The sequence below is a fragment of the Bubalus kerabau genome, chromosome 5 (assembly GCF_029407905.1).
Source record: "Bubalus kerabau isolate K-KA32 ecotype Philippines breed swamp buffalo chromosome 5, PCC_UOA_SB_1v2, whole genome shotgun sequence".
Classification (NCBI taxonomy): Eukaryota; Metazoa; Chordata; class Mammalia; order Artiodactyla; family Bovidae; genus Bubalus; species Bubalus kerabau.
This window is the reverse complement of record NC_073628.1, coordinates 27,847,706-27,867,993: the sequence shown is the minus strand read 5'-3', so window position 1 is coordinate 27,867,993 and position 20,288 is coordinate 27,847,706. Positions and strand designations below refer to the sequence as shown.

The 20,288-nt window shown below is 43.7% G+C and overlaps 1 protein-coding gene across 2 annotated transcripts; it reads right to left on the bottom strand.

Annotated features, from left to right (window-relative positions):
- Nucleotides 1–937: 937 nt before the first annotated feature.
- On the bottom strand, nucleotides 938–15,318 carry HTATIP2 (HIV-1 Tat interactive protein 2). 2 transcript variants are annotated; one of them, XM_055581356.1, is made up of 6 exons: nucleotides 15,190–15,318; nucleotides 14,472–14,667; nucleotides 12,479–12,586; nucleotides 3,092–3,229; nucleotides 2,534–2,595; nucleotides 938–1,940 (listed from the first exon to the last, which is right to left on the bottom strand). In XM_055581356.1, the coding sequence occupies exons 2-6, from the start codon at nucleotides 14,664–14,666 to the stop codon at nucleotides 1,715–1,717; spliced, it is 729 nt and encodes a 242-aa protein (XP_055437331.1). In that variant the 5' UTR covers nucleotide 14,667; nucleotides 15,190–15,318; the 3' UTR covers nucleotides 938–1,714. The 2 variants fall into 2 exon arrangements, with proteins under 2 accessions (XP_055437331.1, XP_055437330.1); XM_055581355.1 differs by lacking the exon at nucleotides 15,190–15,318 and adding an exon at nucleotides 15,005–15,183.
- Nucleotides 15,319–20,288: the final 4,970 nt, after the last annotated feature.

The following is a 20,288-nucleotide window of genomic DNA, read 5'->3' as shown; positions in this document are numbered from 1 at the left end:
AATGGTAAAGAATCCACCTGCATTGCGGGAGACCTAGGTTCCATCCCTGGGTTGGGAAGATCCCCTGGAGGAGGGCACGGCAACCCACTTGAATATTCTGGCCTGGAGAATCCCTGTGGACAGAGGAGCCTGGCGGGCTACAGTCCGTGGGGTCGCAAAGAGTCCAACATGATTGAGCAAATAAGCACAACACACACACACCCATTAAAGGGGATAGCCTGTTTATCTTCTGGCGTCCACTGAAGCTTGAGATTCACTACTTGGCTTCCCCCAGCACAGAAGTTAGGACGAATTTCACTGCTATCCTTTGCCCCATGATGTGTGCTCCTCTTGACTCTGACCTTTCCTTCTGCATCTTCCTTTCCTTCTCCATAGTTTTTAAAGTGAAGCACTTTGAGTCATGTTAACTGGCTATGTGAACATTTTGTGGTTAATCATTAGAGAAATCCTAGACCAATACAGAAACCCAAATATTTCTATCTTATGCATCCATGGCATGTACTGATCCAGTAACAACTAGGTGGAATTTCCTGGAAATACACGGACACTGGACCCTCTTGCCAAGTGGCTGAAAACAGAAGCTATGGATTCAGGCTGACTTGGGTTAGAATCCTGGTTCTGCTATTTCCTGGCTTTAGCTTTGGGCCTTTGGGCAAGGCACTTAGCCACAGTGAGCCTCAGTTTCCCCATCTGAGATATGGGGATGATGTGAATTATAAGGATTGCTTGGAGGGTTAAAGGACAGACAGCACGTATAAAGGTTGGCATTTAGCAATCCCCTGATAAATATTAGCTGCTATTCTATCACCCCACTGGTCAACGCACTGCATATTCCGAATGAAACCTGAGCATTTTCTAACAATCTAAGGGCACCCACGACTTATCCATTCATACTAATTATTCTATTTAATTCTCCCATGAATTATATAAGCTCGGCTACATAGTAACTTTTATTATATATCCAAAAGAAGTAGTAAGGCACAATATTCACTTACACATTGAACACGCAGTCAGCACGGGGTAACTCAGAGACACAAATGTAAACAATTTTAGTTCAGAACTCATCTGCATGATACATAAAGTGTGCACTGCTGCTGTGACTCTGCAGAAAAGCATTTCAAAGCTGGCCTCTGTGCCAGCGGCATCAGAACATTAAGCTTCAACAACAGATTCCTGTGCCCATAACGCAAAAGTTCTGAGTCAGAAAATTCTGACTCAGGCCCTCCTATGAACCCCTTATTTCTGTGCAGAATATCAGACACTAGGCCACCAGAGAGCTGGTGGATCTCTATTTTTGAAAGGCTACCCAGGTGATGTCTACTTATGTACAAGCAAGCAAATGTTAGTTGCTCAGTCATGTCTGACTTTTTGCAACCCCATGGACTGTAGCCCACTAGGTTCCTCTGTCCTTGGAATTCTCTAGGCAAGAATACTGGAGTGGGTAGCCATTCCTTTCTCCAGGGATCTTCACCACCCAAGGACTGAACCTGGGTCTCCCACATTGCAAGCAGGTTCTTTACCATCTGAGCCACGAGGTAAGCCCCAGGTTCTAAAACACTAAGGCAGAGCACAATAATTTTTTGACTGGACAAAAACTGAAAACCATAGTCAAAGCACATTATTTTTAGACTCTGAAATTACCAATTAGCTGGTAGGTGTTGAATCTGACAATAAAAAAAAAAAAAAAAAGAAAAAAAACATTTCTCCAGTGTGGTCATGGCTTGAGAGAGTCATCAGCTTTCCCCAGGTCATGGATGGCCTTGTTATCCAGCAGTTCCTTCTTCTTGTCACTTGGTCTCACCACGTTGTTCAGCATTGCTCTGACCACAGTTATCACTGGCACAGAGTGCCCACTGGCCCAAGATTCTGGTAAGGAGCCAAAGAACTTCCTAACCAGCCATTCACCTGGGCGAGATTCCTGCCTATCACATAAGAGAACTCTAAAGAGAAAAAGAAAAGCAGGGGAAGAGATGGTAAATTGCACTCAGACCATTGTTGTTGTTGCTGTCACTAAGTCGTGTCCAACTCTTTGCGACCCCATGGACTGCAGCACACCAGGCTTCCCCTTCCTCCCCTATCTCCCGGAGTCTCAGACCATACAGGATGTTAATTGAACTGTGTCTCCCCAAATTCATGATAAAGCCCTAATCCCCAGTGTGACGTCACCCAACACCAACCCTGATGGTACCTTGATCTTGGACTGGTAACCTCCCATTCTGTAGTGTTACTCTGTTAGGACAGCCCAAACACCAATCCAGCGTGAAAACAGTCTTATTTGGGCATGAAGAGGATTCTGAAGAAGGCAGCAAACGCTACCCAAGAAATTCCAGACTATTCTGCACGTGGCAACAACAACGTGGCATCTACCCCTTTCTTGAAAGCCCAAAGCTGGGTTCTTCGAGGAAGTGCTCTCCCTCCATACAACTTCTATTCACATCATAGATATCTTATTTGTCAGTCTCTTCAAATGAAAAACCAGCTCCTAGAGAATAACCAACTTAAAGGGGTACTCCTAGGCAGAAGGACTACTTACCCAGGCCTAAATATGGAATAACGATCAAATTTTAACTCTTCAACTCTAGCTTCCACTTCCCCCTGTTAGCAAAAGACACGTTTAGTATGTAATCAAGACCGACTTGCTGTAATGCTAACAACAAGAGTAACTTGGGGTTTTGAAGACAATCTGCTTCTGCAGGTCTCAATATTTGTAAATATCCTCTTCCAGAGTTTTAGATTCTAGAGTCTGGAGAGTGAAGGAAGAGATGACGTGCAGTAGAAAATGAAAAAAGATGTGCCAAACTATCTCAAAGTCTCTTCTAATGCTAGGGTTCTGAGCATCTTTAATACCAGAGATGGCAACATTTCATTTCATGCTTACCAGATAATCAACAAAGGGGAAGACACGGGAAATTATCTTTCAAATCACTCTTGATTACTAAATATAACCCTGCAAAAGAGCAGTCCCTGCAGCTATAAAAAATGCATAACATAATGCATTTAATGCATTTTGGTATTACCTAGCATTTTATATTATTACTGCCAAAAAGCCAGGGTTCCCCAAAGTACATAAAAGACAGAAACATGCACAAACCTTGACTTGCAGATATAAAAAATTGCTTGACTTATCAGCTCCCTTAGAGGAAAGCAAGTTGAAATGCTTGCACCCTCCAGACTTCGCCAGCTCTGCAGACTTCAGGACATAATCACGATCAACACGGACAAATCCCTCCTAAGGGCAAAAAGAATGAGTTATTTCCAAACAGCTGTGAGTTCATCTTAAAAATTACTCCTCAGCTTGGGTGGCAGGTAAGCAGTCAGCGGTGGGGAGGGGAGGGGATCCAAGCAAAATGAATCAGAGTAAAACATGAACGTCAGGCTCAGACCCCGGGAAGGGCTCCGATATGTCACTCAGGATGGATGTTCCAGCTTCGGTAGCAAGGCCAGACTGTGATGAAAAAACAAGGACAGTGACACTGAAACACAGACACCGAGCAAATCTGCAATGAACAAAAGGAACGATAATATCATCAGGCTTGGAAACGGTGTTTAGCCTCATGTTTCTGTGTCTTTAGTCACTTACAACCTTACCACCCTCCTCCTGTCTTCTCTGTTTTTTTCAGTGTTAACTTTAACATGGTAGTGTCTCAGAAGAATGGCTGCCAACACTATCCACTATGAGAATGAAGTCTATTTAACTTCCAACTTTTATGTATGTTTTACAACATACATTACTTCCCTGGTGGCTCAGACGGTAAAGCATTTGCCTGCAATGCGGGAGACCCTGGTTCGATTCCTGGGTCAAGAAGATTCCCTGGAGAAGGAAATGGCAATCCACTCCAGCACTCTTGCCTGGAAAATCCCATGGATGGAGGAGCCTGATAGGCTGCAGTCCATGGGGTCGCAAAGAGTCGGACATGACTGAGCGACTTCACTTTCACTTTACATGTTAGTAAGGAGTACATCTGCAAATTTTTTACTGACAGGTGTATAATCAAGGGGGTTTCCCAGGTGGCTCAGTGTTAAAGAATCTACCTGACAGGCAGGAGACATGGGTTCGATCCCTGGGCTGGGAAGATCTCCTGGAGAAGGCAATGACAACATGCTCCAGTATTCTTGCTTGGGAAATTCCATGGACAGAGGAGCCTAGTAGCCTACAGTCCATGGAGTCACAAAAAAGCTGAATAAACAACAACATATAATTAAGAATGTTGGGAGACCCCTGATCTAGACTCAGTCCAGTGAGGGCAGCAGTTGGGTCTTTCTTAGTTCACATCTCAGCATCTGTACACGCCCAGTACATGGTAGGGGCTCCAAAAACATTGGAATGAATAAAAGTCCAGTGAAAGCAGAAAAAAGGCAAATCCAACTAGGAAAAACATAAGAGGCAATCAAAGGAGGAGGGGAGAGGATGGTGTAAACAAGAGAATACAGATTCATTTTTATTTTTAGGGTCTAACTGAAGGACATATGCCTGTATCCAGAAAAGAGAATTCCATGTAATAGCTTCTTGGGACCACCACAAAGCCAGGCATCTTCAAATTCAGGACAGCTGAAAAGAATTCTAAAGTCCACTGAAGTTGAACTTCACAAGTAGCCACAATTATATAATGAGGTTACACATAAGGAAGATTCCAAATCTGAAGGCTGGATTACTGTCCCAGTGATTTTTTTTGTTTGTTTTTAATTAAAAATCTGCTCAAATAGGGTCTCTGTAACCATTTACAGGGATGGGACGGGGAGAGATATGGGAGGGAGGTTTGGGAGGGAGGGCACATGGGTGTACCTAAGGTTGATTCTTGTTGATGCTTGACAACAAGCAGTTATCCTTCAATTAAGAATAAATAAATTTTAAAAAATCTGCCCTCTCGTAGTTTTTGACCCTAAATGTATGTATCTTTCATAGGATAGATAGAAGGCACTTTTGGAAACATCACAGCCAACCCCCTCACTGTGGAGATGTGACCGACCACAAGGTCCAGCAATCCAAGAACTCCCGGCTAATAAGGGAGAGAGCTGAGAGCAGGATGCAAATTCCCGACTCTCTAAGCAGGGCTTCCCACTTGTACCCATGTTCCTTCTTACCTCACACCATCCCCAGCTAATGACAGGACTAATCCATTGTTGTGGCAGGCAGAATACTGGCCCCTCAAAGATGCCCACATCCTAATCCCCACACCTGTGACTGTGCTCGAGGCTGCATGGCCAAGGTGAATGAAGGGTGCAGGTGGACTTACGGCTGCTAACCAGCTTTTTCAGTGTCCTCTTTCACCCTCATCAAGAGGCCCTCTAGTTCCTCTTCACTTTCTGCCATTAAAGTGGTATCATCTGTGTATCTGAGGTTGTTGATGTTTCTCCCAGCAATCTTGATTCCAGCTTGTTATTCACCCCAGCCTGGGCTTTTGCATGATTTATTCTGCATATAAATCAAATAAGTGGGGCGACAATACACAGGCTTGAGGTACTCCTTTCCCAATTCTGAAACAGTCCTTTGTTCCATGTCAGGTTCTAACTGTTGACCTGTATACACGATTCTCAGGAGATATGGAAGGTGGCCTGGTATTCCCATCTCTTTAAGAATTTTCCACAGTTTGATGGGGTCACAGAGAGTCGGACACGACTTAGCGCCTGAATAACAACATTCAGTAACAACAACCTTGACACTGAAAAAGGTTATTCTGTATAATCCAAGTGGGCCCAACGTAATCACAAGAGTCCTTATGGTGGAAAAGGGTAGCAGAAAAGGAGGTTGGAGTCAGGCAGTGTGAGGGGCACTAGATCCCCCATTGCTGGCCTTAAAGATAGAGGAAGGGACCATGAACCCCCGCAGCCTCTAGAGCCAGAAACGGTAAAGAAATGGATTCTCCCCTAGAGCCTGCAGAAGAGAATGCAGCCCTGTCAACACCTTGATTTTATCTCAGCAAAATCCACATCAGCCTGCTAACCAGAAGATGATAAATTTACACTGTTTTAAGCCACTAACTTTGAGGGAATTTGTTACAGCAGCAATAGAAAACTAATACAGAATTCAATTCTAAAACAAGGGGCCCAAGCGAACTTTCCAGACTTTGTATGGCAGTAGATCATAAAAGAAAACATATTCTCAGTATACGACTGGCTATAAAGTGTTCATAAGCTAAACATCTTCTGCAACCAGCTCCCAGACCCTGAAACAGAGCATCATTGTTACCCCAGAATCCTGTTTTGTCCTCTCTTCTCATCACTCCCCACAGAGAATCTTTGACTATGTCCACGACCTGCAGGACACGTCTGTTGTTCCTTTGCCTTTTCTTTTTTTAGATGATATAACCTTCACTCTTAGCCAGGTATCATCCCCATCTCCTTTTGTGTTGTAGACTTTGAGATTCAATCCTAATACTGGACTCGAAGACCCATCCTACACACTGATCGCAGTTCCCTCTTGCTGCTTTTCTTGATGGGTGTGCAGCACACTCACTTTAATACTCAGCACACTCTGAGAGTGGGATGGGACGGATCTCCTCTGAGCCATTCTCTGAATTGAGATTTTATATGTGCTGAAAATGTGCCAAGAACCACCCAAAATGACACCAAAAAATTCAAAAACACTCTACTTCTCTTCCATATCTATTTTCTTCCCCTCACTCCAATTCAGCAGAACTCTGATTTTGGTAACAGGTCCTCGATTACCAATAAAATTACATTGGTGACTAGTGAAATTCCTTTTTGTTGCTGCTGCTGGTTTAGCACTATTTCTTAGAAGGATTATTAGAACTATCTGTTAAAAAACGTTTCTTCTTTCATCAGCGTCTTTAAAAATAAGGGAAAGCTTCAGCCAATCACAAGGCTCTAGACCGACGCCGTGCCTCTCACTTAATCCAGGGCCAGTAAAGGGATAATTTGATTAAACTGAGACCCCAATTTATTTGGCTTTAGTTCTGGATCAACCTCTCCTTAATAGAGTCCTGTCGTCTCCGATTGTTTGATGAAAATTAAAGTGACATAAATACCATGGGACTTTTTTCAATCTGATTAGTCAGCTAAGGCACATCAATAGCACCCCAGCCATCAGCCTCTGGCGTCCCTCCTGTCACCCGCCTGGCGAAGGGCTGACAAGGGCGCCTTGCGGGACGAGCACCCACGCTGCTGCTGCGACCCCCACGCTTGGCCCATCAGCCCTGCTCAATGGGCCCTGTTGACAAGGTGCCCATACCTTTCTCCACCGCTGTTCTCTGGACAAAGCGAAATACTGTTTTATTAGCAATCAATGGCTGTTAATCCAAAACGATTTCACAAATCCTCTGAGCCCTCAAGCTGATTATAAATACGCTTTTTTCCAAGCCCACAAACTTTGAATTTCACTTCCCCCACCCTGATGCGTGGCCTTTTAGCTGGTGAATGAAACTCAAAAGCAAAGGGGTCAACGGCTTTCAAGGACTTGGAAACCAAACTAAACGCGGATCCCAGCGACGGAGTCAGAGACACCGACACACAACTGGTTTTCTCTGGAGTGAGGAAGATGCTGTTTATAGACCGAAGGGAGCTATCTTTAAAATCTAATTATTAACACCCTTTCTTGTTCTCTAGCAACTCAAATAAAAAAGCAATAGAAAAAGAAACCAAAACACGCTACTCCATATCCCAGAAACACAATTTTCAGAAAAATCACATTTAGTTTCCCTAACCATATAGCAGGAAAAAAAAGACGTCTCTTCTGAGAGCATTAAGTCCATTATATTATTGTGTCTTTACGATCCACAGTCGGTGTGTTTTACCCTAAGAGAGGAATCAGAGTCCTTCTAGAAAAAGGAATTGATTAAATAAATTGCCACTATAAATTGCCTCTTCCAGTACCTGCTCAAAAGAATAAACACAATATACTTATATGACACAGCAGAGAGAGCTTTGTGAGCTCCACAAACATCTAAGGAGACAAATTCTCTAATTACTCTTTAAGTCTTATGACAATCCAAAGCTACTAAGTATTCTTTCTAATCTGCCAACGCCTGCACACTGGGAACACTGTGCCTTAGGAATAATTCATCCTGACACAGTATTTCAATTCTGACTGATACGACAAGCAAGCAGAGGGAATGACGCAAGGTCAAGAAGAATCTTTTCCAAGAAAGGAGGATCTATCATCCCACAAAGGGTCCCACTTGGCCATATTTCTGTTTCAGATTCTTTCTCCTCCACTCCCTTTTCAATCCAACCCTACAAATTAGACTAGAAAACAAAGAGATGCTGACCAACAGTGGACGGTAGGACCTGAGACCCCATTTGTTCCTGTCCTGGAGAGCACATCTGTACTTCATGTACAGAGTAGGAAGCAAGGTCTTGGTGAGCGAAGGAGCTCTGGAGAGAAAAACAAAATCTTACAGAGATTCCTGAGTCAATCTTCATGTTCTCATACATTTTTTTTTCCATTCGGGGCACTCTTTTCTCTGGGTTTTAAAAGTCAAAGAATTTTGCAGGCCAAAGGAGCTGCAGTGGTCACCTCCCTCTCAGCACAGACAAGGAGGCTGTGGTCCACAGGAGCTAACTGGCATACCCAAGGCCCCATAGCCACTCGGTATCCAAACAGAGCCTATAATCTGGGTTCCCTGAACCATCTGGGACCTGACCACTTCACAAGTCCCCTTCTAGACATCAAAGAAAACAGTAGAGGTGACAACAGGGGCTGGCAAACTTTCCCTCTATAGGATAAGACAGTAAATATTTGCAGATTTACAAATGTAATTATACAGCTCTGCCATCATCGTGCAAATGTAGCCATTAATAATATATAAAGTAATGAGAATATTTCAATAAAATTTTATTTATGGATACAGAAATTTGAATTTCTTACATCCTCATGTGTCATGACACATTTTTCCTCTTTGAAAATTTTTAACCACTTAAAAATATAAAAACATTCATAGCTCAAGGGCTATTCAAAAACAGGCAGGCTGTATTCGGCCCACAGCAGTGTGCAAGCGCCTGGTTTAGAAGAGTGTATTATTAGAATCAGAAGCCCAGAGGCTTCAATGATGCCTAATAAACATGTCAGTAGCTGTGTTAATCACATTAATGGCACCGTTCATTTGATAGACTCCAAAAGCCTGGACTTCGGAATCCTGTGCTGAGCTGGTGAGGAGATAAATGAAAAGATGAAACTACAATAACACCCCCCTCAAACTCACTAACCAAATCCTTCTCTTAATAAGGAGAAAGCCCCATTCTCAGTGGCACCTGTGAGTTTTTTGCACTTCACTTACAGCCAATGTAGATCTGGTTTTCAAGGGATATTTCAAACTTCACTGGCACGTAAGTTACATACCAAAGCAATGTGAAGGTCACCTGGGTCAACAGTGCCTGGAAAACCCGCAGGTGAGGCGGACTAATACTGCCCAATGCCTCCTGAAAGCAGGCCCAACAAGAGGAAGAGAGTTGGCTGCATCAGAACCCCCCAAGAAGCCTATTAAAAACACGCTTTCAGATACAACACATCTGGATTAGGGCCAGGTCATGAAGTCAACCTCTGATACAACACATCTGGATTAAGTCATGAAGTCCCTGCATTGATTAGACAACTATGGCGTGTGAATGTGAAAAGAAGATCAGCATCTCACCAGCTGCTGCTAAAGGAAATGGTTTTGCAAACAGCTCAAGATGGGCTAACAGACCCTAGCACCAGCGTCAGTAGAAATCTTGGTAGACTGCATTTGAGGTTGCAACCTCAAAATTCATATGTTGAAGGCCAAATCTCCAGTTAATGTGCCCTTGTTTGCAGATGTAATTAGTTCAGATGAGGTCATACTGAGTAGTTGCTCAGTCATGTCCAACTCCTTGCAACCCCATGGACTATAGCCAGCCAGGCTCCTCTATCCACGGAATTCTGCAGGCAAGAATCCTGGAGTGGGTAGCTGTACCCTTCTCTAGAGGACACCCTCCAGGAAGCTATACCCTTCTGACCCAGGGACTGAACCCAGGTCTCCCGCATTGCAGGCAGATTCTTTACAGTCTGAGCCACAAGGGAAGCCCCATACTGAGTATGGTGGTTCTTAATTCAGTTCGACTAGTCTTGTTATAAAAAGGAAAATTTGAACACGGCCACAGGCAGTGGCGCTAGTGGTAAAGAACCCACCTGCTAATGCAGGAGACATTGACTCAGGTTTGACCCCTGGGTCAGGAAGATCCCTTGGAGAGGGGCCTGGCAACTCACTCCAGTATTCTTGCCTGGAGAATCCCACGGACCGAGGAGCCTGGCAGGCTATAGTCCATAGGGTTGCATAGAGTCAGACAGACTGAAGTGACTTAGCATGCACACACAAGTACATAGGAAAAACACCATGAGAAGAGACACAGGGAGAAGTCAGCCATCTGCAGGTCAAAGAGAGAAGCCTGGAAAGCATCCTTCCTTCCCAGCCCTCAAAAGCGACCAACACTGTCAATACCCCAATCTCAGATGTGCAGGCTTCAGGACTGGAGATAGGAAATTCCTGTTGTTTAAGCGACGGGGGTTATCATTTTTTGTTATGATAGCCCTGGCAAACTAATACAATGAAGGGCGGCGGGAAATAAGTGGGCTACTCAGATGACCTCAACACTAGAGATAGAAACCCTGAATTTCTTGAAGTTTCTGTACTGGAAACTCCGGGTACTAGATGAAAATGTGGGCTATTTCAGTTACAAAACAGCTACAGAATGACACTTAGCTAGCCACCACCTTTGCAAAAGCCATCCAATGACCTTTTTTTTAAAAAAAAAAAAAAAAAAAACAGGGTTCCTGACCAGAATACCAAGTGGGGTGAGGCCCCCATCAAACAACTACCTAGCCACTCGTCAACTGTTACTTCTTTTAAACTGCCTTAAGTTATCACAGCCTCCAAGCTTCATATTGCATCCAATCTAAATTATTTTCAAATTAAAAACAAAAAAGACTTTCTGGAGGAAATGTCAGCTTATTTCCTGTCACTATCTTAAACCATTAATGCCTTAACTAATTTCTGAGATTATATATTTGGTTTACTAGTCTTTTCCTTACTCATTAGTTACTTTTATCTTTTCAAACTGTTTGGAGAATAAAAGGTATTGAGCAGCCTGTGGGGTGGAGAAAAAACTCCCTCCCCCCAAAAAATATTCTAGATAGGGAACACACCCAAATCCTGATTAAAATTGCATTACGCAATTTGAATGCAATAAAACAATTTAGACCTTCTCCCCTGGAGAGCCCTATGAGATTTGCCTTCTGTCATGAAAATCAACGGCTCTATGCCTAATGCAGTGTTTTTTATTTTGCTGAGTCACCACCAAAGTCAGGTTGGCAGTTGAGACCGTGGAACCTGTAGTGTACTAGAACAAAAATTTTTCCATGCTTTTAGAGGACACAAGGCTTGTGACTGTCCCTGGGACAGAAAAGACTGCATGAGCTGCTCGGCAGGAAAATGACCCTTCGCAGGAGAGATGATGTGCCAATTCCTGGGAGAGTCAAACTTCTTGATAATCCTCACTTCTTAGCAAAGAACTCAAAAACCAGACTGTTCCTCTGTGCACATGGCAAAACTACAGAAAATCTGGAAATTTGTCCCTAATGAAAGCATAAATAGAATTATTCTTTGGATCACCCAGAGAGCCCAGAGAAATACATTTGAGCCTAACTTCTTGGTTGGTATGAATCAATAGTTCTTAACTGTGTGTTCTCTGAATGATTCTGATGCCTGGGCCTGTTTATAAACCTATGGTAAGCCCACATGGGACCATCGTCGTCCTGCATATTAACAGACATGTTTAACTCCAGCAAGTAAATTCTGTCAGAGAAATAAACTATAGTCAAGGTATAAATTAAATAAAATGTACTCATTAACACTTGCCCAGGATCTACATAGTAAGCTTTGCTTTCTAACTATATAGTAAAGTTTGACTTCTAGATAGAGGCCAATACAATTTAGAATGCAATTTATCATTAAAAAGCAAATAAAATGTGTGTGAAGACAGTTCTTTATCAGTTAAGGCTGAATCACCACAGGGGTTGAATCATCGCTGGAGGCTGAGTCATCACTGGAAGCTAGCTGAATCATGCCTCTGTTCTGATGTTCTAGCGCAGAAGCTTAAGGCTCTGCATGGAAATAGGTTGAAGCAAATCACTCAAGTGAGAGAGATCAATTTAAAACATTTATAAAGAAACAAAAAAACTTACTGCTAAGAGCATAAGCCAGTTACTTTTACTCAAACCTTAGTTAGAGGATGGAGTGACCACAATATTTGCAAAAGGCAAGACCATGAAATATCTATGATGGGATATGAACTCAAGGATTATGTTGAAGGAAAGATGAATTTATCAGTTCTATTCAAAGTATAACAAATACTAGGGCAGCACATGGAATCTTAAGTGTTAAGTGCTAATATTAGCTAATTAATGTGCTAATTAAGCACAGCAAATAGAAAGCAAAAGGGGGAGCAAAAACAGAATCTTTGACGTGACTGACAAGAGAAAAGGGAAAAGGGTGTATTTCTTCCTTACCGCCCCGGCTTTTTTTCTGGTGGTACCCAGGCAACAGAATCCAACATCATGACCTTGAAAGGCAGAAGCATAGTCATCCAGTTTCTCAAAGTCCACCACTTCTTGATTCTAGACAACAGAGACATAGTTGTATATTACTTGACGTTATTAAAACAAAACAAACAGGAAAAAAATACCCCCTCTAGATTTAAAGAATAAATGAGAGAATATTAGTAGAGTCCATTCACTTAAGATCACATTTTGCAAGCTCATTTTCTTCCAGAAAAAGCAATAAATCTAAATTTAAACATCAACAATGTACTTAAATGTCTACAGTACACACAACTGGACTACAGGTGATCTAGCTCTCTTAAGTCAGGTTCAAATATAATTTTCTCTCTGGAAAAATAAAAGACCTCTCTGTATATTACCAGAAGAAATACCAATGAGATATAATGTCAAGGAAGGAAATGGTGTCTGGAATCTCAAAACCTAGGTTTGAGTCTTAGGTTTGCTGCTTGGTAGGCATGATAATCATTTTGGCCAAGTTATTCATATGCCTCAGTTCCTTCAGCAATAAAATGTGAAAGATAATCTTTCTTTCAGTCTAAACCAGCATTACAATCAGGCAGCAGGTGCTTGACAAAAAGCCATATTCCTAGGTCTCATGCCAACACTGCACTTTCGATAAGCACCCTTGCTAATTCTCACACTCATGAACATTCATGAAACTCCATCTAACCTCTTAAGTTTGCTGTGAAATTTAAAAAAGAAAAGTTTCAGAAGTTCCCATCATCCAGGAGTTTACATAAAATGTTGCTTTTCCCTCTCTTTCAAAAGCATTTTCCTGGCACTGTACCGAATGCTGAAGAAAAGAATGCTTACAGAAAGTGCCTGACCAAAAGAAGTGCCACCAAAACTCCACCATCAAAGCACAGAACTCCATTTGTTTCTAATGGCCAGAAGTGTCCGACTTCATGCCCCATGAAGTCAGACTATGAAGATCACATATTACCTGCCTACGTCTGAACAAAGATGTCTATTTGGAACAGAAAAATCCTGAGACCAAAAACATATGCAAAATGACCTGCAGGAGTCAAGGACATTCATCTGTTAGACAGTTGTTAACTGGAATGTTCTGCCTGTGAAACCTGTGGCAACAGTTGGAGATATCAGAATTACACCACAGTTTAATTTACCACAGTTTACAAATTACTCCCTTTACAAATTTCCACCAAGATCAAGCTTCAGATATTTAGAGAATTAGCACCAGACTGCAATCTGCTGTGTCAGTGGGTCAACCAAGAAAGTGTAAGTGACAGGAAAAGGATGATTCAACTTACAGACACAAGCCTGCAGCCCTGAGAAGTCAGGCAGGGCAAATTCTTGCAGCTGAAAAACCGCACCTCTCAGTGCCAGAAAGTGTTTCCCACTCCACAAACCATCTTCTGATTCACTGACATTAGTGTGGAGTAGACAGGTAAACAAAACAAGCAATGGGGTTGAGAAAATTGCCCAAGGACTGTTTTCTCTAGAAGCCATGGCAATGTGACTCTTTTCTTCGTCCCTGGCCTCCCTTTCACCTAGGCTCCACCTTATGGGGGTCTGGACTGAAAGAAGGGCTTTGTTCAAGTGAGGAGGAAGCCCACTCGGACATACAATCCAGCTTCCAGTAAAGCCTCTCATAGACCAATCGTGGTCACACTTGCACACCTCTTGAAGTGAAGTGAAAGTTAATCAGTCGTGTCCGACTCTTTGCGACCCCATGGATTATACAGTCCATGGAATTCTCCAGGCCAGAATACTGGAGTGGGTAGCCTTTCCCTTCTCCAGGGGATCTTCCCAACACAGGAACTGAACCGGGATCTCCTGCATTGCAGGCAGATTCTTTACCAACTGAGCTATAAGGAAGTCCGAACACCTCTTGGGGCCACCGCAAGCCATGCCGCAGAAAATACCTTCACCCTGCAGAAACACTGCGGGGACACTTTTGAGTCACAGTGCAAATACCCACCACGTTTTTATAAGCTTCCTCGTCCAACGTGAGCTTCCTCCGGCCAATCAGCGTGACTTTGGAAAACAGGCCCTGTTCCAGAATTTCTTTCAAGAGCACTCTGCCGGTTTCCCCGCTGGCGCCCAGAATAAAGACGGATTTATTCTGCATCCTGAAGTCTTCCCGAAGCTTCGGCAGGGCTTCTGTCTCGGCCATGCTGCAGAAATAACATTAACAGGTGCTGGTCTCGGGACGTTTAAGGGGCGGCCGTGCTTCCCCCGGAACAAGGTGGATGGGTTGGTCTGGAGGAAGGTACGGTTCTTCTCCGCAGTCGGGGCCCAGGGGAAAGTGCAGAGTCACCGGCAGGGCGTGGCTCCCTGGCCGTTCCCCAGCACCTGAGCCAATCCACACCTCAGAAGGGGCTGGAACAGGGGCTGCGCCCAGGTGCCACAAATTGCAGTTACCAGGGAGCCCGTGTCCCCGACTCTGGCCCCTCCTTCCTCCAACCACAGGGGGTACGGAGCCCACCTCGGTCCCCCAAGCGGAGGGGTTACCTGAGGCTGGCCCCCTGCCCCACGTCCTCGGGCTGCAGCAGGAGCAAGGCGGCTACTAGCGCCGCCACCCCCGCCGCAGCCGCGGCGCTCAGCGCTGCGCACCGGGACATCTGGCCATCCCTTCAGCCCCGAGTTCCTCGTCCCTTGGCACGCCTCGGCGGGGCCCCTCCCAGCTCGACGCCTACCGGGACTTCGTCTTCCGGGTGACTTCCGGGTATCGCTGCTCGCCCCGCCCAGAGGGGTGGGGCCCTGTGGGGGCCGGAGGGTGCGGCCCAGGCGCGCCTTGAGCACGTGGCCGCGCCCATCTGTGTAGAAAGCTCGCAGACCTCTACCTCAATGTCGGGGATCTCTGGGCTCCTCTCTCCAGCGTTCTTCCTCACTCTCTGGGCTGAGCTGGCCTGCATCCAAGGTCTCCGGCCAGTAGCCTTGACCTGCGTTTGACCCTTTTCAAAACCTGTAATGTCAACTGCAAACATCTTCATCTTGAATTCAACATTGAAACGTAACCCTTCCCTTCCAGCCGCCCCCAAACAGCAGTAAAACCAGTCTGCTCCTTGCCTCTCTTGGATGTCACTGTCTATTCATTTGCACAATCTTCACCCCTTCCCTCTCAAGTCAGAAATTCCGACTCTCCCCTTTGACTCCTTTGGCAGGCCTTTCCACATTCTAGATTAATCACCAAGGCCTCCATCCTCTCTGCCTTTTATATATTTCTCTTATACAATTCTGGCTCTCACCTTATCTCACCAGTACAACTGGTTTCCCTGCTTAGGTTCTAGATGGTTGAGCCAAAGCAACCTTCTACACCCGTTCCCCTGTACACTCTTTGGAGCCAAGATCCATGGATTAGAACATAGCTATCTACACTGGGACTGTCCCGGATTTTGGAAGTCCTGGACAGGAGTTAGAATCATAAGCCAGAACCTGTACAACAGAGATAGATTGTGCTGTGGACTTTGGTCATTTTTGGCTGCCCAGCATTCAAATACTAGTCTTATTTTGTGCTGTGCTTAGTCATTCAGTTGTGTCCAACTCTTGGCGACCCCATAGACTGTAGCCTGTCAGGCTCCTCTGTCCATGGGATTCTCCAGGCAAGGATACTACAGTGGGTTGCCATTTCCTTCTTCAAGTCTTATTTTAGGGAATTCCAAAATTAATGGGATACAGGGCTCTACCTCCTACTCTATAAGTCAAGTAAAACATGTTTCCTCTCCCAACTGACAGGGAATTATTTTACATGCAGGTGAGACCTAGGCTCAGCCAGTCAGACACTTCTCATCTAGGTTTTTCACTTTGGAAGGTTATACAATGATGCTGTGGGAAGCTGAGATAGAGTTTGGTTGGACAGAGCAACTGTATAGGGTAATGGCATCCTGGGATCTGCCAGTGATCTGATGGTCTGATTGTTTGCTTCACTTTCTTTAATTCCTGCCTGTGTTCAAAGGCTGTTTATTATACTTCCTCTTATTCTTTTCTTTCTTTCCTTTCTATTTTTCTGGCAATAGTTTCATTTTCTGCTTTAGCTAACCAGAGCTATTTTCTGTTGCTTGCAACCAAATACCTTAACTGATACAGAGCAGAGTGTTTCCTTCCCTGCTGGTGTGCCACAGTGTTGAATTCTTCTATTAGAGTTCCTAGAGCTTTTCTGCTAAAAGGCAACTTAAAACCATGCCAGCTAACACTGTCTCAAGAATTCATTAATCAAATCTGTTGCAGAGATGATTAGCATTGTAGTGTTAATTCTCTTTAAAAAAAAGTGTCATAATTAATATACAATAAAATCAGTTAAGTTCAGTTGCTCAGTTGTGTCTGACTCTTTGCAACCCCACGGACTGCAGCATGCCAGGCTTCCCTGTCCATCACCAACTCCCAGAGTTTGCTCAAACTTATGAGCAAGTCAGTGATGCGTTCTAACCATCTCATCCTCTGTCATTCCCTTCTCCTGCCTTCGATCTTTCCCAGCATCAGGGTTTTTTTCCAATAACTCAGCTCTTCACATCGGGTGGCCAAAGTATTGGAGTTTCAGCTTCAGCATCAGTCTTTCCAATGAATATTCAGGACTGATTTCTTTTAGGATTGACTGGTTGGATCTCCTTGCAGTCCAAGGGAGTCTCAAGAGTCTTCTCCAACACCACAGTTCAAAAGCATCAATTCTTCAGCATGGATACATAGAATAAAATGCATGGATGGAAAAGGTCCTGTTCCATGCTTTTAGATAATTGTGTATTCATCTTCACAACCACCACTAGAAACAAGATACAGACATTTCTGTCACCCCAGAAAGTGCCTTCAATCCCTTCCATCCCAAAGGCAACCATTTTCTAATCTGTCAGTAGGTTAGTTTTGTCTGCTGTAGGACTTCATTAGATATAATCATACAGCACATACTCTTTACTGTCTCAAGTTTTTGCTCAGCATAATGTTTTTAAGATTCATCTCTATTGTTTGTAGCTCTGTGTTATGACTTTCATGGATCCTATGCACTTCAATGAGCCCCTTCCTTCATAAAAAATAAAATTTATCTCTTATAACTGTGTTGCTATAATGACAAATATATATTATGTAATAAAACATTTTCATCAACCTAAAAGTTCATTTTTTTCCTTCTGATTTTAAAAGAAATTAAAACATTTTCATGGGCCTGGGAACTGTGCCTACTATGCTAAATGGGTAAGTCAACCTTGGTTGCTTCATGTATCAGCAGTTTTGTTCCTTTTTTATTACTGAGTAATAGTCCATTGGATGAATAGCCCATGACATGTTTAAACGTTCTGCTGACAAACATTTGGTCTGTTTCCTGTTTTTGGCTATTATGACTAAGACTCCCATGAACATTTATCTCCTTGTCTTTCTGTGGACACAGGTTTGATTACTCTTAGGTAAATACCTAGGACAGGAATGACCAAGGATTTCTCCCACCCGCTCTTTTAAAAATTTAGTCATTTCACTGGATATTACATGGTCTTTCTTGTCTTTAACAATAGAGCTCTGAGTTTTATCAAGCCACACGGCTGACCATTTATATTCTATATTTCCCAACATCACTTGCAAGTCTGTTTGAACATGTGACAATGTTTTAGCCAATTAGCTACAAGCGGAGATAATATGTGCGCACTCAAGTCACATTTTAATAAGAAAACTACCTGCTTTCCCTTCCCTTTCCCTTTCCTCCTTTCCTTATGCCAAGATGTGAATGTGGTATGAGTGAGCCAGTTCTAACCGTAAGCAGAATGGCGGAGTAAGAAGCTGGACCCTGAGTCCCTGCATCAATTCATAGAACAGAGCTACCTGCCTACTACCCTGGACTGTTCGCCCACTTCCGGGCTGTGGGATAGGTCGACTTCTGGCATGTTGGAGCCACTATCATGTGTCGCAGCAGCTTCATCAGCATTTTGCCTAATATAAGATGCTTTGAGTCAATCATGTCGATGGATACTCACTGGATACTAGACACTGATTCTCTAATGTGAGCTAAATACTGTTCTAGGTACTATAGACTTTTCCAGGATGAATCCAATACAAGATAAATGTACTCTCACCTGAGATGGTAAGTTATGAATACTCGGGGAGCTAAATAAAAGTACAAGTTAACATTATCCAACATCTCCCAAACTTTCATAGGGTAGCACGTGCTAAATGCAAATGAGTGACAAGGGATAGAAACTCAGAAAAAGATAAGCCCATGACTTTTCTTCTCTGACAGTTGGTGAGCATCAATGCCCTTAGATAAAAGGACACAACCTAGACTACTAAGGCAACAGGGCCACAACATTTCAGAGCAAATAGGAAGGGAAAAGCATAAGGGAAGGAGATAAGGGAACACAAGAAAGCTAGGGTAGCATGGAAAGGCCCTGGGCCAGAAGACCTGCCTGCCAAGTCCACGTTTGACATTACCTTTGACTTAGATGAAGTTTCTTCATTTATCTTGGCATCCATTTTCTTATGTGTAAAATGGGAACTGTTTTATGATGTTCACTTTGCTCCAAGAAACAGAGACTCACTCATGCTAACTACAGTAAAGACAATGAATATTGTAATATCCACGTAGTGCATATGGGAGACAGAAACTCAGAGAAATCTGAAAACAGAATCAGCTGTAGGATCAGGCCTCAGGCGGAATGAAACTAGAAGGTAGTTCTGCATTTAAGTCAGATGTGGAGTCTTTACCATCAGGGATCCAGGTGTCTTCACTTTAGAGCTATATTTTTAGTAACACTTTCATTAAGACTTCTGTTTCAAGCTATTGAAACGTCAGCTCAAGATGTTTTGAGCAAAGAAAAAAATACATACTGGATTACATAATAATAATAAAAAAATTCTGTCTGTGAAAGCCTTGGGCATCACTGAAGTCAGGCGATCAGCCAGTAGAGCCAGGACTCAGTCCCTCGTCCTCCCTTGGCTCCTCTCTCCTTCATGTTGGCCTCTCAGACCTCACGAGGTGACTCAAAGGTGGTGGGAAGGTCCAGCCTATCACCCCCCGTTTTAGTAAAGGTTCAAGATAGGAAAGACATGGCCCTCAAAATGGGTAATTGAAGGCAAGGGTATAAAATGGATGATGTTTCAAAGAGCAAAAGAGAAGAGGGGATCAGTTCATCAAAACTGAGACAGAGAGGGCTGTCTTATAGGACACAGTGAGTTTGGAGCAACTGCACAGAGAAGGAATTGAGATAATAATAGCCCAACCTCACTCCCTTCCACCTTTTTGGTGCAGCTTGTGGGACCTTAGGTCCCTGACCAGGGATTGAACCCATGCCCCCTGCAGTGGAAGCATGAATTCCTAATCACTAGCTGGCCAGGGAATCCTCTTCCCCCTCCCTTGATCTCCTGCTGGTACTAATTGATCAGAAGGAGCTTAGACTGTGCAGACCAGTTTTATTCAGGGCACAGAGACAGGGGCAGGGATGAAGAGAGTGGATTATTCAAGATATCAGTGCATCCTCTGAGATTTAAGTCCAGTGGAAAAGGCCAAATCATAAGTAAAAGTTCCTTCTTAGTTAACTGCATCTCCTTAGTTCTGACTGAGAAGAACTAAGGAGACCATCCTGACCATCAGTGTAGACAGAGGAATGAAGCCCGCTGCTGCTGCTGCTAAGTCGCTTCAGTCGTGTCCGACTCTGTGCGACCCCATAGACGGCAGCCCACCAGGCTCCCCCATACCTGGGATTCTCCAGGCAAGAACGCTGGAGTGGGTTGTCATTTCCTTCTCCAATGCAGGAAAGTGAAAAGTGAAAGTGAAGTCGCTCAGTCTTGTCCGACCCTCAGCGACCCCATGGACTATAGCCTA